Source organism: Lissotriton helveticus, chromosome 9 (genome assembly GCF_964261635.1).
Source record: "Lissotriton helveticus chromosome 9, aLisHel1.1, whole genome shotgun sequence".
Lineage (NCBI taxonomy): Eukaryota > Metazoa > Chordata > Amphibia > Caudata > Salamandridae > Lissotriton > Lissotriton helveticus.
The window spans coordinates 827913925-827936881 of NC_136070.1; the positions used below are offsets into that span (position 1 = coordinate 827913925).

General features: G+C 46.9%; 1 protein-coding gene across 3 annotated transcripts in view; it reads right to left on the minus strand.

Moving 5' to 3' along the window:
* STRN4 (striatin 4) overlaps nt 1-22957 on the minus strand; it is a 316827-nt gene that overhangs the window by 181344 nt on the left and 112526 nt on the right. For all 3 annotated transcript variants that reach the window (XM_078660996.1, XM_078660994.1, XM_078660995.1), the window contains 2 exons: nt 17347-17491; nt 16787-16934 (listed from right to left, as the gene is read on the minus strand). In XM_078660996.1, the coding sequence (XP_078517122.1) occupies nt 16787-16934; nt 17347-17491 (293 nt within the window). The remainder of the gene's footprint in view (nt 1-16786; nt 16935-17346; nt 17492-22957) is intronic.

The window sequence follows — 22957 nt, forward strand, 5'->3', positions numbered from 1 at the left end:
ATCCGGACTGCTGGTTCGACTGCTGTACTTTGCCTTGTGGTTGATGTTGTCTTTGCCCTGTTGAGAAGACCCCCCCCCCCCCTTCCTGTGGGTCTTCTGAGGTGAAATCCTCCTCTTTTGAAGGTTCCCTGCTGTTGCAGGGCCCCCATAGCCCTGGCTGTCTCATTGTACTTTTTTGTTTGTTGTAGGGATTCATCTACATCACTTCCAAAGAGTGCGTCTCCTGTGAAGGTTTTATTGATTATGGAAGTTTAAACTTCCTTTTTCAAGCCTGAAATTCTAAACCAGGCATGGTTTCTTAGTTTTGTGCCTGTGCACATTTGTCTGTGGCTGTATCTGAAGGGTCTAGAGCTGATTTCAGGCAGGTGTTAGTTATGTATTTTCCCTCCTGTATGATAGATTTTTCTCTCTTTTTATCTTCTCCTGGGAGCTTGTTCATTAGTTCCTCAATGTCGTCCCATTGTTGGTGGCCATAGCTATTAAGAAGGGCATTAGAGTTTGCAATGCACCATTGCGATGCTGCCTCCTTCTCCATCTTTCTCCCCATGTTCATTCTCTTGATTTACCTCTCTGGAGACGGGCCAGTGGAGAAATGAGCGTTGCTCCTCCGTCTTGCTGTGGTAACAAGGATGGAGTCTTCCACTGTGTTCCCTTGAATATATTTAGGGTCCCTTGTGGAGGGTTTGTATTTTTTCTCAACCCTTGGATTTACTCCTTTTGCCGAGGCAGGCACCTTGAAAGCCTCCTTGCCCCGATCCAGAATACTTGGTAGCACTGGAAGGTATTGTGTATCTTTCGTGGATGGTGCTAATGTTTCGAGGAGAAAATATGAGTCTCCTTCCTTTTTCCTCTTCCAAGGATAATCTGAAGGTATCAGCTGCTCTCCTGATGAGGTCGTTGTGGAAGGCTATGTCGTCTGGTGGCGAAACCTTTGAGGGATAGCTACAAACCTCTTCTTCAGGGCTTTCTGTGTCAAGATCGATCCATTCTTCCAAAACTGTTCCTGTGGCTTCCTCTTCTTCTGGAACGTCGAGTTCCTCCACGACGTCCTCATGAATTTCAAGGGTTGCCGGGGCTTCGAGGACCTCCTCTCCTTTTATTTATTTTATTTGAAAAGTTTTAAATAGCGCTTGCTACACCCAGAGGTATCAGAGCGCTTTACATGAGTAGGTAGGATTGCTACAAAACTTAGTTACATATTAACAATAGTTTCAGGCAGTTAGTTACTGGGAATACATGAGTAACAAAGGTAGGGATCAGGTGTGGGGAAGAAAAACGCAGTCAGGGGGAAGAGAGATTTGGGGGAGGGAGGGAAGGATTAGAAGAGGAAGAATAAAGAGTGAGGGAGGGGGAAGGGAACACAACCGGGCGACGAGAAAAGAAACAGTGTCTGACGATCAGGAGGGTAGGTGCCGGCCAAGGAGGGAACCCGAGCCAAACTCCTCAATTGTTGCGTTGGGCAACTCCACCGGTCATCGGCCAAAGGTTGCTCGGTCGCCGAGGTACATCAGAGGGTTGACTTATCAGCCTCAGGTAGGTCATCAATAAGGTTTCAAAGAGAATTTTACCTCACTTACGCTGACCTGCTTGCCCCCCACCTCACGCGCCTATATAATGAGGCTCAGAGACTAGGTAGGCTGCCTGACTCCACTAGGGAGGCGATCATTATTCCCTTATTAAAACCAGGCAAACAACCTTGGGATAGAATGGCATATCGGCCTTAATCCATGCTCAACCTTGATTACAAAATTCTGAGCAGGATACTGGCCACTCGGCTGCTCCCCCACATGCCTACCTTTATACATGCCGACCAATCCCAGTGCATCTCCGCTCGCAACAGAGCACTTAATATAGGGAGGCGTTTACATATCTTGGAGGCAGATTCCTATAATGTGGACTCCGTCGCGATTTTTGTAATTGACATAGAGAAAGCCTTCGACAGCTTAGAATGTGATGCGACAAATGGGCCTTGGCCCTGACTTCATGAGCTGGGCGGCCCTTCTATATGCAGACTCGACCGCCAGGGTCAAGACGGGAGGGGTGATCTCTGAGGCATGCAAGGTGGTGTCCCCTCTCCCGATTATTATTTGCTATGGCAATGGAGCCCCTGGCGGCACATGCTAGATCGGGGCGGGCGTACCAGGGCCTCGATGTCTATGGGCAGATCCACCATATCGCACTACGCAGATGATCTTTTACTGTTCTTAGCGGACTCAGGCGAAGCCTTGCTGGGAGCGAAATCCCTGCTACGTGCCCTCAGCAGAGTGGCTGGCTTAAAAGTAAACTGGGCAAAATCATGTCTCTTCCCGGTGCGCAAGGGCAGACTAGGTCCCCAGAACACAGAAGGGGTGCAGTGGGAGGAGAGATGTTTGCCCTACTTAGGTACGCTTATTTATCACGAGCAGAAAGATATTCTTGAGGGGAACATTGGGAAGGCACTTAGGGGGGCCAGGGCTAATTTCGAATTCTGGGGAACCTTGCCGTTATCAGTTGGGGCCGGCGCTTCTTAAAATGGTGACCCTACCACATCTACTATACTTCTTCAGGGCCTTGCCGATCTGGGTCCCGGCAGCCTATTTTAAACAGCTCAGAGTGATGGTCACCTCTTTTTTGTGTGGTAAGGGCAGACGTAGAGTAGCCCTAGACACACTCATGAGACCCCGAGCGGAGGGAGGGCTGGCGATCCCTGATTATGAAATTTATTACCTAGCATCCCAGCTGCAGTGGCTCACACAGTGGGTGGCGAGAGCCACCAGAGATGAGGGAGAACACGGGGAGATGTGGGGTCCCCTGATGGTACTGTCCGGCATAGTGCTACGGCTTCCGCTCGGGACCACACCCCTTACCCTGGAGTTTGCCACAGCCTGGAAATGCTGGAACAGGTACCTGCGAAGAAAGGCTATAGGGACCCCCTGTGCACCTGAAATTCCACTGAGGATGTGCAGGGCCCTACCACATGGGGGCAATTGGCAGAGATTGGAGACCTGGGAACAACAGGGAGTAATGACAATGGGGGACCTTTATGAGGAGGAAGCCTTGATACTATTTGCCGACTTACGGGCCCCGAATGATCTACCAGGCGGGGATTTTCTGCAATACACTGCTCTCACGACTGCCATCAGAAAACACTGGAATAAGAACCTAACAGAGCCACCCACTTCCATCGGGTGCCAATATGTAGTGATGGCGGCGGGCACCATAAAAGCGGTGACATGTCTCTATAGGCCCATGACACTAGAATCCCTATCCCCCATGACATCCCTGAAGCTTAAATGGGAAACTGACATAGGGAAGGACATCCCGGATGGAGCATGGAGCGGGATTGTAGAGAGGGCCTGGAAAAGTACAAGAAACGCAAGATTTCAATTAGTGCACTTTCACATTCTCCACAGAGCATATCTAACGCCAGCCCGTTTGCACAAATATTTCCCGACCCAGCCAGCATGCCCACGGTGCGCAGTAGCCGAAGCGGATTTTAAACATATGTTGTGGGACTGCCCATCTCTTGACCTCTTTTGGGAGGAGGTGACATCCTTGCTGATGGATATAACTGATAGGGACTTACAACCCACCATGGCACATTGTATCCTACACTGGTTTCCCCACACCTCAAAGAACAAAATCACTAGCAAATTTATTTTGGGTTTCTATTGGCCAAAATAACTGTAACCACCCATTGGAAAGCGAAAAAGGGGCCTAGTATAGATAAGTGGAAGGCAGAATTCCAAAAGTGGGCTGAGTGTGAGGGAATCATCAGATTACAAATTGCGCGTAGAAAGGGCAGTGAGACGGCGATGGAGAGGGTGAGAGCCTGGGAGAGACTAGTCTTGGAACTTAAGGCACCGGAGGATGCAGCCGACGATGCCCCAGCGGATGGCCCTGAGGCAGCCACAGCTTAAACTGTCAGTTTGAACATACTCTACCTTATCTGCCCAGAGCTGCATATGGCTCTTATGTGGGATGCTTGACCCCATAGAACTTTTGTTGGCCCCGTTGCACAGAACACTCATGGCATTAGCCTCCAGGGGTAGTAGGGAAAGCTCCAAATGTGACACGCCTGGAGGGGTGGGGAGGGTCGGGGGTGGCTGGGGGTAATCGAGTTGGGGTTGGGGTTAGGGTTAGTTGGGTATGGACAGTAGAGCAGCACCCACACACGAACTGCGCCAGGACTGGAGGATTGAGTAGGTCGCAGACAACGGAAAAAATTTAATTGCATGGGCTATCCTGAATGCTTACTAAGAAAACTGGGGTATGTTTTTGTACAAGATTGTATTGGCTCTTAACTGTGCTGAATTTGCGAGTTTGCAGTAAAATAATAAAAATTATGTTAAAAAAAAATCAATAAGGTTTCAAAGAGAGCGCCTATTACGGTGTGCGGTGCTGAGTTACCAGCGATAATGGTAACAATCCCAAACCTCCTCTGTGTGTGAATCCCTTAACACTGTGAACTCTCTCAGAGGGGTATCTGAGACTCAAGGGCATAAATGCAGGATCCCTCTCCAACAAGGGGAGAAAGAGTGCTTCGGCAAGGGGCACCTTAAAGGAGGCCAATAAAGGCCATTTTCCGCTACGTGTGAATCTCTTAACACTGTGGACTCTCTTAGAGGGCATCTGAGACTCCAGGGCAAAATTGCTAGATCCCTCCCCAACAAGGGGAGAGGGAGTGCTTTGGCAAGGGGCACATTCATGGAGGCAGTTTAGGGACAGTTGAGCGGTAGGGGATGGCCTATACAGTAGAATGGGGAAAAAGAGAGTAGGTACGCTGGTTCAGACCCCTACTACCCTAGAGCAGCTAATGTTGGGGGTGGTAGGAAAAAGCCAAGAAAATAATATGAATTGTCTGGCAAAATGAACAAATTTTTATCGAAATCAGATATCCTCATGGTCTAAAATGGGAGGGCTAGCAGTAAAAAGCGAGTTAAAGGGAGAAGAGAGCGTAGGCTGAGTGTGGAGAACACAAAGGTGAAGCTAAACATAGAAACAGTCCTATGGATCAAGGGAAGAGGGAGAATAAAAGGGATTAGCATTCTGATCGGGTCAGACAGACCAGCCAGGAGGAAAGAACATCAGGGGAACATCGCAAAGTCACAATAAGCAAGCAATAGTACAGAACGCCATCAGTTACAAGAATACAAAAAAACAGCTTTGTATAGACTACTAGGGGAAAAAAAGAAACACATGAACAAAAACGACTAAACATCATAAAGTCACAAAGTCAACAAAGAACCAGACAGATCAAGGACAGGGAATCCACAGCAAACGGAGCCGGCCTCACCTGGCTATGGAGAGGGGTAAGAAGAGGGGGCGCGGAGTGGATGTCTCAGACGGATCCTCGTTGACAAAGGGGATAAGCTGTTCCGTTAGAGGGGACAGTCCAGCTGGGGAAACAAAGTCAGAGATCGGCAGCAAGCAGATATTTGAGAAACAAATCCACGTCAAGATGGAGGGCTCGGTTCGTCTTCATATCGACCCTCAGCAGCCTCTGCGGTATTGGAGGGTTTCGCAGGACTTTTACATTCCATTAGTGCCTTATCGAATTCTTTCTTCCATTGAAGGAGTGCCGTGTTTGTCTTGGGGGGGGTCTTCTTTGACGCCTTGGCTGCCCTTTGTGCATTTTCGAGGCCTTTGCTATCCGAGGGGTGACGTGGTTTTGTTACATTGTCCGTTTTCTTCTCTACGTCCTTCGCCGTCTTTTTTGCAGTAGGCCTCCTGTTAGCGGATCACATTGTGCAAATTTATGGTGGCAATTAACGGAAAATTTGAAAGAGGTATTTTCCATGGCCCCTACCTTGCCTTATTTCGGCCCATTTGCGTCTTAGTTGCTCCATCAGAATCCCCCAAAGGGATAGGTGTCCAGAGGTCTCTCTCCTTCTCCGGTGTCTTAATCAATTAATAGTGATTTTATTCCCCTCAAATGCCGAGAAATTTGGGCGGATTTCGTCTAAAACTTCAGAATGTCTCCCCTTGCTTCCAGACCCATTGGCAGAACAAGCATTTGCAATACAATAGGTCTCGCATTTCCGCAAGTTTGAGCTCCTGGTATTGTAAATAACAATGCGTTTTTATTTATGTTTCAAAAACCAAAAGATAAATAAAAGGCATTGTCATTTACAATGCCAATAGCTGAAACTCGCGTAAATGCAAGACCTGCTGAATTGCAAATGCTTGTTTTTGCTGTTTCAAAGATTATGTCTGCTTGCCAAGGCCACCACTCTAGGGTAACTCGCCGTTAATGTGACTATTGTTCATTATGGACTCCCAATAGTTCACTTTGTCTTGATGGAGCAGTCACAGGAGGCTGTCTGGTGACCCTATGCCAGTCCTCTGGGGAAGTTCGATGTTGGGTGCAACTGAAAACAAAAATGTGAAAGGAGAGAGTAAAACGAAGGTAGACAGAATATTCGTACAGGGTAAGAAAAAATAGTGTAAGAATACTTTCCAGGCTGAAAATTGGGACAGGGTCCTGAAATAAATTAAAGAAACAAAACAATGTATAGTTGAAAGACATTGAAGGTAATTACACCCTAAAACATCCAAAGAAAAGAGCAAGGGCAGTTGTCTAACAGAAGGGAGATCTGATAAGAAGGGAGAAATAAGATCGAGAAATTGGGAAGCAAGAAAGGACAGAGAAAGAATGGAGAAAGAAAAGGAGAGATAAGCGATACGGAAAACAGGTTGGACTAAGTGTGAGAGAGGATACAAGAAAAAAATGCACAAAAGATAATGCAAGCATGACATTAATAAATGGAGACAAGAGGTAATTAAAAGAAAGAATGAATCAAGTAAGAGAAATAGACACACATAGGACGAGGAACTAGATAGAAAATAGAGGGGGAATTCAATTATAGACTCGGTTTGAATAGGGGAAAATAAAAGGTGAAAAAGAACGAGAAATGAAAAATGAAACATAAGATGAGAGAAGGTGGACACCAAAAACAAAATAGGGAGATGTAAAAGGAACATGAGTAAGGTTGTGAAACAGAGGTTTAGCCGAGAGAGTTAGCGAGGGTGAGAGAGGAGATGGCTGGCTTTGGGGGCAGGATATAAAGTGACAGGGGGGAGGGGCTAGCTGGAAGGTAGGAGAGAGAGGGGGAACTAGGTTGTACATAAAGGATAGGAAAGTAGCATAAAGAGGGCATGACCTATGAGTGAACTCCTTAGCAAACAATGGGCGAGAGAGGAAGGAGGAAAACGGGGTTTGGGAGGTCTGACTTCTGAGAAGCGAGTGACTCTTCCTTTTGAAGGGTGACTTCAAGGCCGTGATGGGGGTCAGAGTATCAGAAAGGGAAGACACCGCTTTATCAGGCGCAGTACAAAGAGAGGGAAGGGCACGCAGAAGTGTGAGAAGGAATAAACAGAGGGCGGGACAAGAAAGGGGGGGGGTTGAGAGGGAGTTCAGCTACCGAGGGAAGCCGAGATGAGAGATCCTGGCAACGGAGAGGGGAGCCTGTGGACTTCAGGCTGGGGAGGCGGGCTGTGGTGCTACAAGAGCAAGCGGCGGGAAAGCAGCACTGACACACAATGGAAGAAGGAGGGGCCCGACGGGGGAAGGGAGGAAAAGTGAAAGCGCGCCATGCGCGCGTTGTACTGAAACGTCGCGAGCCGTACACCTGCACATCTCCTGTCCGTACGCTTGCACATCTCCTGTTCCACTTCGGAAGAAAAATTGACGATAGATCTCGCCAAGCGAGAAAAGCATGAGCTGCGTCACGAGGCGAGACCTAAAAAAGAATCTGAAGATGGCTAGCACACACAGGAACTTTAGGGTGACGTCTGAAGTCACACAAGGGATGGACCTAGCACCAAATGGTGGTCGACAACGCACCACAGGGGAAAAAAGCATTGGCACAGCCAATAGGTCTTGCCTTTGGGACTGTGTAAGAGATTATTAAGGAAATGTACCTAACTGTACTTAAAGGTGTTTATTAAGCATTAACACATTTAATATAAGGCTTCCTTAATTTTAGTGTTTGACCTAACTAAATAATCAAGTAATACTATTACAAAATATGCTGCATTATGCTGCACAAAGCAGAAGGCCTGTCCATACTTATTTGGTAGTTGGAAATATGTGATTAGTAGTGGCCTAGTTTTTAGATCTCACCTACGCAGCGATTGGAATCAATCAGCTTGTTTGCTTAAAAACGTGCACGCTTTGCATTGGTTTCAATTGCAACACATGCACATTTGGCATTTCCCTTGCAGGAGCGAGCTTTGGGGACATCTGTTTCTAATTATCTTGCAAATAGATGGTACCCCTGCTTGCTCTCGCAAGAGAAATGCTGTGTGTGTCTGTTTTCGCTCCCGCAAGGGAAATGCCAGACATGCCCTCAGCATCTAAAAGGCACATGTTTTTTAATTAGCTCACGCCGTACCCGCTTTCACTTTCATAGAAGCAGGCACGCTGTCCCAGACTCGCCGGATACCTTGTTTCCCCGCCAGCCCCACACTCTCAAGGAGTTTGTGCTTGCTTCTGCATTAAGCAGCGATGTGGAATGGCCGGATTGCACGCAGGGAGGGATTCTTGGGGGACTGCATTTAAGCTCGAATTTGCTGTGAAAATAAGCCACAAAGCTAAGCATAGACGATCCAATCTCCCCCGGAGGCGTGCACACAGCCTAGTGTTTCTTTCAACAGAGCAAGCCTATCTTTGAAGAGAATATTCACTTTCCTGCAGTCGGGCAGCCGCTGCCGGACAAGGGGTGTAGGCACCAAACTGTCTTCCAGGCTCAGAGGCAACCGCAGACCTGCTGCCTCTTGCTACAGGCAGTTCTGCCCCGATCAGTAAACATTTTACCGAAATCATAACCCTCGCATGTGCCTGTTCCGTGGGGACACCAACACATACTTACTTGCCGGTCTGCATTCTGCATACATTTTCTGTCACTACTAGGAAATAATGTCAGCCAACAATAGCAGTTCTTGATGGTGGTCATTGTTGGCCGCAGATTTATTAATATCAATAACATTATTAATAACAATATTAATAACATACTGGTTGTGCAATCTTCATTTGCAAACTCTAGTCATCAATCATGCACATCACATTACAGATTATGACACCTTCATCTGGTACAGGTGTCTGTCTTTTGTGCACTCCTCAGTTCGTAAATGGCACTTGTGCACAACCAGTTCTTAGTCAGTTTATTGGTGTTCCAGTGGTTGGTTGGCCACACCCTTTTGGGTGTCATGGAGGGGAGCTTATCTGCCTGGAGTTAGGTCCCCAGCTCGCTACCATTTGCGCCCTGCCGTCCGGCCGGGTCTGGGCCGCGAGTGCCGTCTCCATCTGTTCCTCCCCTCCTTTGTGCGGCCACGTCACCCTGCCGTGCGGCATTCAAAAGTGAGTGGCCCTCCTCCTCCACACCGCCCACCGGTGTGTTTGGTTAGCCAACCATTGTAGGATTTCCGCCAACGCCTTCCCCCAATGTCCAGCACTGCGACTCTGCTGTTCCTTAGGTGTGGGTGGGTGGGCTTCAACCGATGTCGTTGTCGCGCCGCTCTCCCAGCTCCTTGAAGACGTTGTGCTTCTGCTGGGGAGCGGCGGTGCTTAAATCCTCCCGAGCCCCCTAGGGGGGCTCAGGTGAACCCCCGTGATTGGTGGGTTCAAAGGTAGCCGGTTTGACCATTGGTCGCCCTCTGGGGCGCCCAGGTCACGAGGTCACTTCCTGTCGGGGTGGCTGGTGCGCACCCCGCTTCCGCTGGTTCCTGGCCGCTTCGGGGCGCCCAGAACCAGTTCACCCCACTGTTGGCACCGCGTGGGTTATGGCGCCGGCCCTTGAGCCTCCCCCCCCCTACGGGAGGGTGCGGCGGCCTCTGCAATAACAGGAGACGAGACATTGATGGTATTTTCAGTGAAAAATAAATCATTAGCACAGGCTCCCAGCTAAATGCCGTCGTTATCATCCTTTTTTGAAGAAATGGGGTAACCCACCAGACTTTCAGGTTTCCAGTTCAAAAATTCTATGGTGCCTTTGGAGTGGAAAGCTTGTTATTACATTCATTTTTTTAACGTAGTCTAACTTCGTTCGTGTTTTGGTGGCAGGTATTTGAATGTGGTGTCTAACTATGAAGGCCGCAGACTGCACTCTGCATCTGTTTTTCTTTTTCACCATAGTTTGGTCTATTACCGGTTTCAGAGCTGTTTAGGGAGAGAGTGCGCTTGGCTTCGGCCCATTACTGTGGATAACACAAGTGTTGGGCTGCAGCTCTGTGTGCTTATGGTGTAGACTGTAAACCTGAATCTATTGCCGGTGCCATACATGCACGTACCAGTGCTCTGTGTATTGCTGAGCTGTTCATTAGGCCTGTCAGATTGTGGGCACTGGCTATCCAATCATGCTGATTCCAGCCGCCCGTGAGTCGCTTGCTTGACTTATTAATCATCTCTGGACAAGACTTTCAACTTCAGATGCACAACAGCACAACATTTAATGCTGCAATTCAGCTGATCTGCGGTCAGAAAAGACCAGACTTCCCAATTATTGGCGGGCGGGCGGTCGCCAGCTGTATGTGCGGGTCTATTTTTAACCGTAAGCAGTTTCCTAAGTGTTAGAATTCCGTTATAGCCCCCCCTCCAAGATTGGACCAGCTGCCAGTTTATTTTATTAACGCTATTTATTGATGAGACCAGCCTCTCTTTCCCCATTGGTCTATTGCTGTATCATTCACATTTTTCTCCTGCTTATTACTGCCTACGATATGGAGTAGTGGGTCTCCTCATGCACCCATTGTCTAACTCCACTACGAGTGATGGTATTCTTTCTGAAAGGAGCACATCTGCTCATAGTTCGCTCACTTCAGGGCTAGTGACTACTATTGCAATGTGTGCTTTGAAGACCACAAAAAATGCGTTTTTCCATTGGTGAGGGACTGGTCAGCTCGCACATCATTTTGCAAATACCATGGCAAGGCAGATACGTTTTGACAAAGCCAAAAGGCTGGCATGCTGCACTAGGCCAGTTGGCTTTGCAATGCTTTTTTAAAAATTACCATTTGCTTGGAGCCTGGCAGTGCCTGTCAGGAATGAACATGGAGGTGTGAAACAGCTTAGTTCTCAGGGTGGCGGTTTGGAGGGAGGCTGGGGCATCAATGGCATTTCAGTAGCAACTTGATTACCAGCAGACCCGGACTCCGGAGTAAACAACTCAAGATATCTACACACACACATTCTTCCCATTCCATACCCTTTGGGTTGTAGCCGCCTCATCGCTGCATGAGCTCTAGACCTCAGTGCTGCTTTTAAGCTATGGTAGCACACGCTCCTGCCAGACCTTTTACTAGGAAAGTCAGGCTTTCAGTCCTTCAGGTACATTACTGGGTGGGACAAGCTGTGAAGGCCCTACAGAATAATTTCACCATCTCTAGCAGTGCATACATTCCTTACACTGGTGACTCCACCTGCTTTCCTATTGTATATATTTTTTATTTTGTAGAATCATTGCAATACACAGCTTTTTTTCTCTTGTATGGAATAAGTTTGCTCTCATTACTATCGGATGTAGTAGGTTTTGGATGCAGTTGTGTAGCATGCATACATACTAAAGTCTGCAAGTTAATGGCCCATTCCGTTATAAGCATACTGCAGCTTGCTACACACCGTACCTATAGAGAGCCAAGGCAATATTGTACGTTTTCTAGTTTCATGGTTTCCCACCTTGGCATTCCCTTCGTACTTCACTTTCTATAAACCACAACTTGTTGCCATATGTCTACCAAGTTGGGTATCTATAATGTTCCTCATATTGGCTATCTTTTTTTAATTTATTATAGAGACTTCACTAACCATTTTTCTTTGGAAAGCGTTTCCTAGATCTAGGTTCTGGTACATTGATCCTCTTAGTCAGCATCTGGGTTATTTGACTCGCTAATTCATTGTGAAAGACCTCATTACATAGTCTGGAATTTCACACTTGGGCTCTATAGTTTGATCACCTCTTAAAGAGCGCCAAAAGGACCACTTTCCATTCCTCTTTGCTTCAGGTCTCGTATGAGAAAGTTTAAACACCACAGCTGCACAGAGTATTGGCAGTAAATGATTTGTGGACAGATAATCTGGCTTTTCATGATAAATATAATATTCTTGGAAATCAGAGAAAAATGACTGTCGACTAGATTAGTCAAGGCACTATGCAAATAAATTACATAACTTCTATAGCACGTTTACTGAATCAACATACTGGTGAGTAAACCGTATAATAAGGTGAAAAAATAAGGGGGTGCAAGAGAAACTAGTATATGCCAATGTGACAAGTAAAAGCAGTGTTTACATCCTAAGTGTGCTTTAAATTGGTCACAAATACCATAGTTCTCCAACAACAGTAGGGAAGACCACATTGATCAGTATTGTAACATGAAAAAACACACTGACATGACAGCTGGAATCCAGCACCCTAGCAGCTGAACTAGCAGGCCAGTAGACACTCCCCAGCCCATGAGATCTAACCACTAGAAAAGCATGCAACCAGAACACCACATTTATAACACGCTAGTCGAACACCCATGGTAAATCTCAAGATGAAATCATCCTGAACTTAGAAGTCCGTGTGACAGCAGCAAGATTCTTAAACCCCTCCGCCGCACCTCGCACACACTAGAAGTCCATATGGTGGGGACAAGAGTAACAAGCATTGGCATCGTCAATAGGTCTCGCTTTTGGCACCTTATAAGTATTTAGTTATGCAGCACAATATCCTTGGTGCAACAACATCAACAGTTAAATGGCTAAACACGTATAAGGTCCCAAAGGCGAGACCTATTGTCTATGCCAATGCTTGTTATTTATTTACAACTGTGCCAAAATATACTTTGTTTACCTATTTGCTGCCAAGAGGGGATGAGAGGAAAAGGGTTTGACAATAATGAAAACAACTATAGGACTATAGAAGGGGTATCGGGAGGAATCAGTGAAGAGGGGGCTATGACTTAAAGGATTTAAATATTATCATACTGCAACACCTCTCTTACAGCTTTATTTCAAGGTACTGAAACTACAAATGTACCACTACTATTGAGTTCTGAAATGGAAAACTTTTGTGAACAAATACAAGTTCAGGACGCCCTTTAGTGATTGTGCTAAGAATAATAGGCGCTCAGCAGAAATGCTATGCTGACTCTTATCTCCTGCCATGTATGTCATCACATGCACACACTATTGCCACTTACAATGGGAGGAGAGCATAAGCCTCACCCTGGTTGGCTGGGTCCCCCCTCCCCCCCCCCCAACTTCAAGATGGCGGTGACTGAGTGCTGTGCTTTGCCTCGCCTCCCCCACCTGAGGGGTGGGGTTGGCATAGGTGGGCACACCTCTCCTCCTATCTTGGTTCTCCCGGTGTTTCTCCCACCCAAAGTGGGGGTCAGAACCAGTGTGCGCCATTTGCTGGGAGCAACAAATGGCTGGGTCAGCTCACAAAGGCGGCAAGCCTTTGAAGCTTCCACTTCATGGACCCTGACCATTCTGGGGGAAGAGGCTTGGCACCTCTGCCCAGGATGAACTTTCTTTCAGGACCTCGAGAGCGGAAGGCTCTCGACACAGGGGTCCAGTAACATGTCTGGGGGTGGCAGCCAGGATACTAGAGTTAGGTCGTTTTTCAGGGGACATCTCTAAGATGCCCTCTGAGTGCATTTTGCATTAAATCCCACACTGGCATCAGTGTGGGTTTAATGTGCTGAGAAGTTTGATATCAAACTTCCCTGATTGAAGTAAAGCCATAATGGTGCTGTGGAGTTCGTATTGACAAACTCCCAGACCATATACTCTTTATGGCTTTACTGCACTAACAATGTCTAAGAATGGACTTAAGACACAGTAGGGGTACAGGGCTCATGCACCTGTACCCTCACCAGTGGTATAGTGCACCCAGCTAGACGGGTGTCTTACCTATGCCATAGGAAGTGGACTGTAGGGAAAGGGGGTGGGGGAGTGAGTGAAGGGGCGGGCGGGGAGACAGTGAAGGGAGGGGCAAGTGCACTGAGCTAAGAAAAAAAGGAACTTACCTGTGATGCTGGTTTCCCAACGACGGGGTCTCCTACATAGTTATGCAACTCTAAACCAGACCTTTTCCTTCAAAATGCAATATTAATGCCTGCAACGTATCTGGCATGAGGTCCGTGACACCCATTTCCTATGGTACCAGCAAATGGACCCCCTCATTTTGAGAAGAAAATTGTGAGAGTGGTGTACATGCATCTCCAGGACAGAGACTGGTGAAAGAAATGCAGCTTAGCACATTCTTCATGTCCAGCATGGCATTCTCCACAGCTCTACATGGCCGAAATCTAGCTACAGGTAATAAACACTTCTTAGACAAGGATTACATAGGAACGAACAGTAGCATCTCTACAAGTGGTGTAAACGCTTGGGCAAAGTGGCCATAATCCAATAAAAATAAAATACCGGACGCAGATGTGAAATCTAAATTATCGCAATCATAAGTAGGTTTAGGAAGGACCAAGGGACTAAAAAAATATTAAGGTGCATTTGTCAGAGAGGTATATCTCAGATTGTATATCTTTTTTCAAGTCTTGAGAAAATCACAAATTAGTAAACTGGTGTCTTATTTAGGACCAGACGTTCAGCATAACCATAAACTAGTACCAGAGTGCCACTTAAATTCTGCGAATGTTTTTTAATTATGTGGGTATCATGAATCCAGGCTTGAATTTTACATCTCTGGTTTAAACACAGAAGAAAAAGAGGCCACATTCTTATATCGGGCATAAGATCAAGAAACATTTTTAAAGCCCGTTATCTTCTACCAAAAGGATGCTTCCATTTGCAGATTTTGCAGGTGTAGATCAAATGTTTCTTTCCCATCGATTCATCAAGTACTGTTTTCTCTTTCATGAGACATCGAGATCGGAGAAAGCAGTGGGACTGATAATGCCAAAAGAAACCATTACTATGTAGAGAATTAGATACTAGTCACCTTCGATAAAAAGATAAACCTTGTATTTGTACATGAAAAGGCAGAGAAGCAGATGGGGTAGAGGGAAGTACCAAATCTGGTTGCAATAAGACAAGGTAAATAATTGCTTAAGGTATGCTCCTTTGCATGCCTGTAGTTCCTGAAAGGCCCTTGCATCTTGCCGCTTTCGTCTGGAGCCAGGAATCACATCAGAGGGGGGAGGATGGTGTTCGACAGGCCAAGCTTCCAGAACACTTTTCTGGCTTTCCGGTAGAGAGCAGCGCCAGAGGTCGACCAGTGTGCACTGGACAGTTTTCCCTTGCACGCCTCCCATGCTTGTGCTGTGCAAGCAGCAAACATTAAAGCCTTAAAAAATATATTGGGGCCATGTTGAAGTTGTGTTCAAGGCACCAGATAAATTCAATGGAAAAAAAGAGTGCAACAAACGAAAAACTCATCGGCGTGTAAGTGGACATATTAAAATGGGTTGTCGCCACAAAGTAAAAGACACACCCAAAGGCGGGCCAAAGAGCAATGTCTTACGAATAAGAAAAAAGGAATTGAGAAAGGTACAACACAGAACAAATGGAAAGTGGTGCGCATGGCCTAAGCACCCCGACCAGACAGCATGCCTCACAAAGCAGCACATTCGCGCTGCTAGGCTCGACCTAAAACGGAAACAGACAATTCTGGACCGAACTACCAGATGGCGGAATAATGCACAGCATGTGAATCCTGAAAAGGATTCATGCTGCAAAACAGGAGTATTCATCAGAATCTGATTCATAATGAAAGATATCTGGCATACTATTGACCTTCTGCACATAAAAGCCCTTAATAAAAGCTTTAACAAAGCCTGCAGGAAGCAGTTCAAACAATTCCTTTCCATGACAACTCCAAAAATGAAGCGAAAACTAGCACAGTGGATAATGATGGTATCAGTGCTGATATCAACATAATCAGCAAGGCCTTTGCCAGCAGTAGAGGAGCTGCTGAGGTAGGGACGAAATCAGGATAATCTACAGGGGTCAACCAGCATCAGGGTAGAGGCTGCCTGCAAAGGCATGGTCGAAGGTCCCGCAGGCGCCTCAGTGCTTGAGGACACACTAGACTGAGCTGGTGGAGGATTGGACATAGCCATCAACGTCAACACTACAGCAAGGTCAGCACCAACAGCTGGAAAATCCAAAAAGCTGCAAGGATTATGTAGAAAAATCAGAGCTGATGTCAGGATCACATCCTCAAAAATAGAATACTGTTGTAAAAAAGATGTTGAGTTTCAAGTTGGGGGAACGGCCTCCTGCCTATCTGTACTGCAACCAGGAGCAATGTTGAGAGATAGAAAAGTCCTATGTTCAAAACATCTTAAACTTGGTGCAGGAACACCTTTTTAAGGAATTAAGGCTGCCCATAAATCAAGATCTGAAGAGCTGTCAACTCAGCTTCTCATCGCAGCCGCTAGACATAAATGAAAGAAGCCACAAACAGAAGTAAACCTGAAGGTATAAGCAGGACAGAAACTCTAGATGTAGACGCCATAGGGTTCCGAAAAGGATCCCTGACAATGGAGGAACAACATTCATGAGATCCTACACTTTTTGTAAGAGCCCTTTTCCCTAAGGGCAAAGCACGTCAGAGCGACATTTATGGATCAGTAACTTAACATCCTAGTAGACAGGAGTCATGCTGGAACCGTAGCGCCACACACCATTTATTTCTGGTTTTTCCACATCCAAACTGGTACTGGAAGGAAGTTCAGGAGGTGAGCAATCTGAAGGTTAAAATATCCATCATGACACCCCTAATATTTTACTACTACCCTTTGTTAGTCCACTTCTTAGTTTAATTGCTTCTAACCATCACATCTCAATCAAGTGGCAGACCTCTTAAATCACCAATTTCGTTGATATCTCCTGTATGTCTGTTTTCACTGGTTCCTTCTCCATCTTCACCAGAACCGAGAAAATCAAACTCGTTCAGCGCATCTTCTGAATCTTCATCCTCCTCTGGCATTAATGGCTCAGCAGATATCTAGGGGATGGATAAAAATGAAAACCACACTGAAATCAATTGCTTTATTGAAATAATCAGCCTAACACACAACTCTAGGATTTTGTACCAAAAGAGGTAAAGGAGGTTGAGGATTGATAAGTAAGAAAAGACCCAAAAGAACAGTAAACTAAACTTCCTCAATCTAGACGGAAACAGAGTAAACAATGATTTATCTGTGAAACAAGCAATCAGGGATATAGAGGTGCAGGCCAAATTCAAAAGGCGGACACGGCTTGCAGACACAGAAATCAAGACACCTCTCAATGAAGAAGCCACAAGCTATTGGATGAAAGGAAGAGGGCAATGTGAAATTGTATGGGTGGGCTTGGAGAGGTCTTCCATCAGATAAGACATGCCAAATAAAGTTTCAACAACTTCCATGCAATCTTGCCTTCACTCTATGCTCCTTGAGCTGCGGTCGTGGGCTGTGCAGGTCGTCATCCTCATCACTATCCTCGTCCTCACAGTTGTGTAGGAAAGGAATCTTATCCAGTACAGAGCTGGCGAGGCTGTCTTTTGTCTCCTTCCCTGCATTCCTAAAATGCAGAAAACTCGATTACTGTTATACTATACCAGAATGCAGCAAACGTGGTCAAGAAACAACCAAGATTCAGACAACAAGAGGAGACCATTTGCACAAAGCTACAAGAAAACACGCAGACAAGGAGAGCAACAAAAATATCTGCAGTGGTATCCATCAGAATTCAGTGTAGCTGTAGAGCAAGCAATTACCAGAGACTGCACGGTTGGTTTCAAGAAGGAATGTGGCTGAACGAGGGACTAACCATGTAAAGTGTTAAAGAGACAAAGTGTATAGATATCCAAGAACCACCGTATAGGATGCCGAAAGCTTTAAGGATCGAGCAAAGGCAGGGGGGGCCGCGATCAAAAGGATTACAGTTTTGAAGGTGTTGAGCATGAGGTGATTGCAGGTCAGCCACTGTTGTGTTTTCAACAAAGTACAAATGAGTGTTTTGATAGCTTCAGGTGAGGACATTTTCAGATACAATTGTGTATATCCAGTACGAAGAGAGCCGACCCAGTGCTGCACCGAGAGGAGACTGGGCTGGTCAAGCCTGATCAAACGCTGAGAGTCTAGATATAATGGGCGGAGAACTCATCACCATTAGCTAGCGTTTCCTTGTCTACAGAGTGTCGTTTAGGGTGGCAAGTTATTTATTGTCTAGTTGCGACCTGAAGTATTCTGCTTTTTAACTTTTGGATGTGTTTTTTAAGAGCTTTTTTCTGCCTTCTGGAGCTTGAGTTGCGTTGAGAGCCTGATGGTGAGGTTTTCCATGATCTCTCAGCAAGCCTTAGAATGCGCCTTTCCTCGTATAAGTTGAACCAGAGTTTGAACTGTCTGGACTTAGGTGTAATGGTTGGTAAGCTGGGAAGCAGAGCTAGCCCGGTTGGAAGAAAAATATGGAATTTATTGAAGCTTTGGGACGGCATCAGGGCAAGTGCAGCACAGCACCAAATTTGGATCAGATTAAGCTGCCCTTTGATGGCTCCAACATGATGGCTGGGGCCGGATTGAGGTCTCTGCCATGGTTACAGCATGGTGGTTGCCTTGAGCTGCTGACTCGCCTGCCGGGTTGCGGAGGCTACCACCCGATTCAACTTGACGGACTGCCCCCTGCAAGAAGGCTGCCTTTTGAGGAGGCTCTGCCAGGTGGAAGAAAATTTGGAATGTATGGACGCTTTGGGGCAGCACTGGGGCGAGTGCGGCACAGCACTGACTTTGGATCACAATACACTGTGCTTTGGTGGCTCCAACAAGACGGCTGGGCCCGGATTGAGGTCTCGGCCGCGGTTCCAGCATGCGACTGCCGTGAGCTGCTGAATGGGCTACCGTGTTATGGGGGCTGCCGCCTGCTTTGACTTGTGCTACTGCCCCCTGGGATGGAGAGGGGGGGCCAGGGATGTGAGGAAAGCCCGTTGTAGGAAGCTGGCTCTGTATATACTATACAAAAGTAAGGTATAGTGTGCACTGAGTCTAGTGGATCCCCAAAGATAGGCAGACGCTAAAGTAGATAATACCTTACTCTCTATTTGTGGTAGTGTGGGCCAGCAGTAAGGCTTTATCAGAGGGTAGTGTTAAGCATTTACTGTGCCCACTCAGGTAAGAAATAATGTCACACACTCAAAGACTGAACTCGGACCAATTTGTTTGTATAAAAAATATTATTTAGTTGTTCTTTATTTCTAGAACCAAGCCAGGCCTGGTGCAGGTAAGTGAAATAATACTTTGCAAAAACAATACAGTTGAATTCAGTTGTATGTACTTATATTGTATACAGGTAGGTCAATTATTTATAAACAGTTGAGATTGCTCTTTAGTTACTTTGCAGGTACTGTACGATTACTTTTTAGATTACTTTTCAGATTACTTTTCTTACTCAGTTTGATATGCCTAGATATGACACTGGGACATGCGACCAACTAGACCTGCGAGGGCTGCAGTCTAGTTGGTGGCAGCCTCCCGCCCTCCCAGGGAATTTAAATCGCGAGATTAGCGCGGACGCGCTGATCCTGAGTTCGAATCTCCCCTGAGGCGGAAAGCCGGGGGAATAGGCCTTGAGACTGAATTTTTAATTTATTTGTTTGTTTTTTAACATTCTACAGCTTGTTATACCCCCTCTTGCACCACGCTTTGGTGCTGACTCACCCAATTGCCACTGCATCTCGACCCCTGCTCCCCGCGCAGCCGACTAGGCGCTGACGCGGTAGGAGATAGAGGGAGCCGCCATCTTGGGGGGACTGCAAGGGCTGCGGTCTAGTTGGTGGCAGCCTCCCACCCTCCTCTCGCCCTATAAAATGACTACTAGTTCTCGTCCGCGCAGCGGGCGCGCCGGCGGCGTGCCAAAGGCGCACCAAAGGCGTGCTCATCTGCGCCCGTCCGCGCCAGGACTTCGCCTCTCGCCAGAGATTCTGGCCAAAGTCTGCCGGATAGGGGTTTTTACTCACGAGAGGACCTGTATAAACTTCGTCCCTTAAAATTTCGAGAGGGCTGTCTCTCTTCACATCCGTCAAGTGGCCCGTTCACCTGCCAGTGTGGTCAGTTCTCCCTTCCTATTCCGACCACTATAAGAGCCTTCTCTAAACCTCATGTGCAACAACAGGTAAAGGTACAACAGTTGAATGTGCGTTCATTAATGAAACATCATGCGGAAGTATTAGATCTTATAGTTGACGAATCCCCAGATATCCTTTTCTTAACTGAAACATGGACGAGGGAAGATCAACTGACTATTCCTAATTTATCCCTACCCCCGGACTATTCGGTCTCTCTGGTTAATAGATCTACCAGAGGAGGCGGTATTGCAGTGATCACCAGAGCTGCCTATTCTTGTCGCTTTGAGAAAGTTAGTTTGGAGGGAGGGGAATGCGCGCATTTTAGCATTGCTATTAATACAAACTTCACCTTTTCGGGACTGTTAATTTGAGCTGTGGGCGGTTTTAGCATCTCCCTGCTGGAGTCTGTAGAGGCGTTCGCTGTGGGGAAAGCTAATTTCAGCATTTTGGATGACCTTAACCTCCACTTTGAATTGGAGCACGATTCAACTATTCGCACCCTGACTGCTGACCTGGCGGCCTTTCAGCTTCGTCAGACTGTAACGAGCCCCACTCATAGTGAAGGCCATGTGCTGGACCCGATTTTTATGAACATTGAGGGATCCAGGACTGCCATCCCTATACCTATAGCTTGGTTGGACCAATTTGTAGTGGGTATGACATTTTCTATCCCTGCGTCCAATTCCTGCAATACCCAAAGAACTATGTTTAAGAGGCCCTGGCGTCAGCTCCGTCTAGAGGATTTTCATGCTCTACTGGGAGCCGAGCCTTTAGGTCCTCTCTACGAGGTTGAGACAGGATAGGACTCCTTTTGTGCCTGGATCACACAGGCGCTCGATAAGCTTGTACCTACTACTTGGGTCCAAGGACGTACCCAGGATGCCAATCCCTGGTTTAATGACACCCTGGCAGCCCTAAAGAAGACCTGCAAGAGGCAGGAACGTAAATGGAGGAAAGATTATTCCCCGGAGAAAAAAGTTTACTATTTAAAGGAACTCAAAGCTTACCACAGAGCTATATGCAGGGCCCGGGCAGATTATTATCCGTCCGAAATAAAAATTAGCTCAAATCCTGCCAAAGTCATCTTTAAGATCCTTAAGGAGCTTAATACCAAAAAGTCTGCGATAAATGTACCTACCTCTGCTGGCCATTGTGATGAACTGGCCTCTTTTTTTGTAGAGAAGATTCGGTGCATATACCAAACGTTTACCTCAGTGAGGGAACCGAGCTCTCCCCCTTTGGTGAGACCTAGTCCTGCCTTCCTATTGTCGGCCATTCCCGAAATGTCTTGGGAGGAGTTTGACATACTAACTAGGAAGATTAAGTCTGGCTCTCCGGCTGACCCCCTTAAGCCGGCTCAGTTTAGAGACTCCTCTCTGTGTTGCCTGGCCCCACTGCACAGTCTTATTAACTCCTCATTTTCATCGGCGATTGTTCCAGGTAAATGGAAACAGGCATGGGTCTCTCCCATATTGAAACAAGCATTTACAATGCAATGGTCTCGGCATCATTAAAGGTAGAGCTATTGTCATTGCTCATGACATTTCTTTTTTTTTCTTTAAATCATAAATAAATGGCATTGTCAATACACAGCACTCTGCACTCAACAGCACACAGCACTCTGCACTCAACAGCACACAGCACTCTGCACTCAACAGCACACAGCACTCTGCACTCAACAGCACACAGCACTCTGCACTCTGCCCACACTACTCTGCCCACACTACTCTGCCCACACTACTCTGCCCACACTACTCTGCCCACACTACTCTGCCCACACTACTCTGCCCACACTACTCTGCCCACACTACTCTGCCCACACTACTCTGCCCACACCACTCTGCCCACACCACTCTGCCCACACCACTCTGCCCACACCACTCTGCCCACACCACTCTGCCCACACCACTCTGCCCTCACCACTCTGCACTCACCACTCTGCCCTCACCACTCTGCCCTCACCACTCTGCACTCACCACTCTGCACTCACCACTCTGCACTCACCACTCTGCACTCACCACTCTGCACTCACCACTCTGCACTCACCACTCTGCACTCACCACTCTGCACTCACCACTCTGCACTCACCACTCTGCACTCACCACTCTGCACTCACCACTCTGCACTCACCACTCTGCACTCACCACTCTGCACTCACCACTCTGCACTCACCACTCTGCACTCACCACTCTGCACTCACCACTCTGCACTCACCACTCTGCACTCACCACTCTGCACTCACCACTCTGCACTCACTACACACACGATAACGGCAAGTTACCCGGGCTGTGCCCAGAGGCATTAAAGTCTTTGACAGGTGCTGGGCACACTCACTTGCCTGCGCTCGTGGTTACCTTCCACTGCAGGCTGCACACTGCACCACTGTGCCAAGAATGCCCACTGCTACCTTTTACCAGCACCCGCTGCTTATTGGGGGCATTACACTGGCCCTGTACTTATAACTAGTTCGGGGCTAGTAGGCAAAACGCACTTTTCCAAAGCTGCTTCATGTTCATAGTCAAAGGCGACCAAAGCGCTGCGAGGCACAGTGGACTACCCTTACAAACTAATACATTTTAAGAATGTAAAGCTCTTGCACCAAAAGGCGTATGCCTACCAGGTGGCATTCACTACATAAACGCTCATAAATTCACTACTAAATAAATGAAAAAGTATTTAGGTGGACTGTTTAATCCCCTCTGGACAATCCAGTGCCTTGACATGTTTGAATGGCTATACTTTCATGCAAAAACATTCTCAAGTAAATTGCTTCTACACGCTAAACTGAATGGTCTGATTTTGTTACATATAGCAATTTACAGTCTACCCAACTTTGTTTCTAAAAAACACCTCTTTATTGCAGCAGATCGTAATGCTCGGCACATGAAAGCAATTTGCCCAGGAACGCACTTTCAAATGCATTTTGT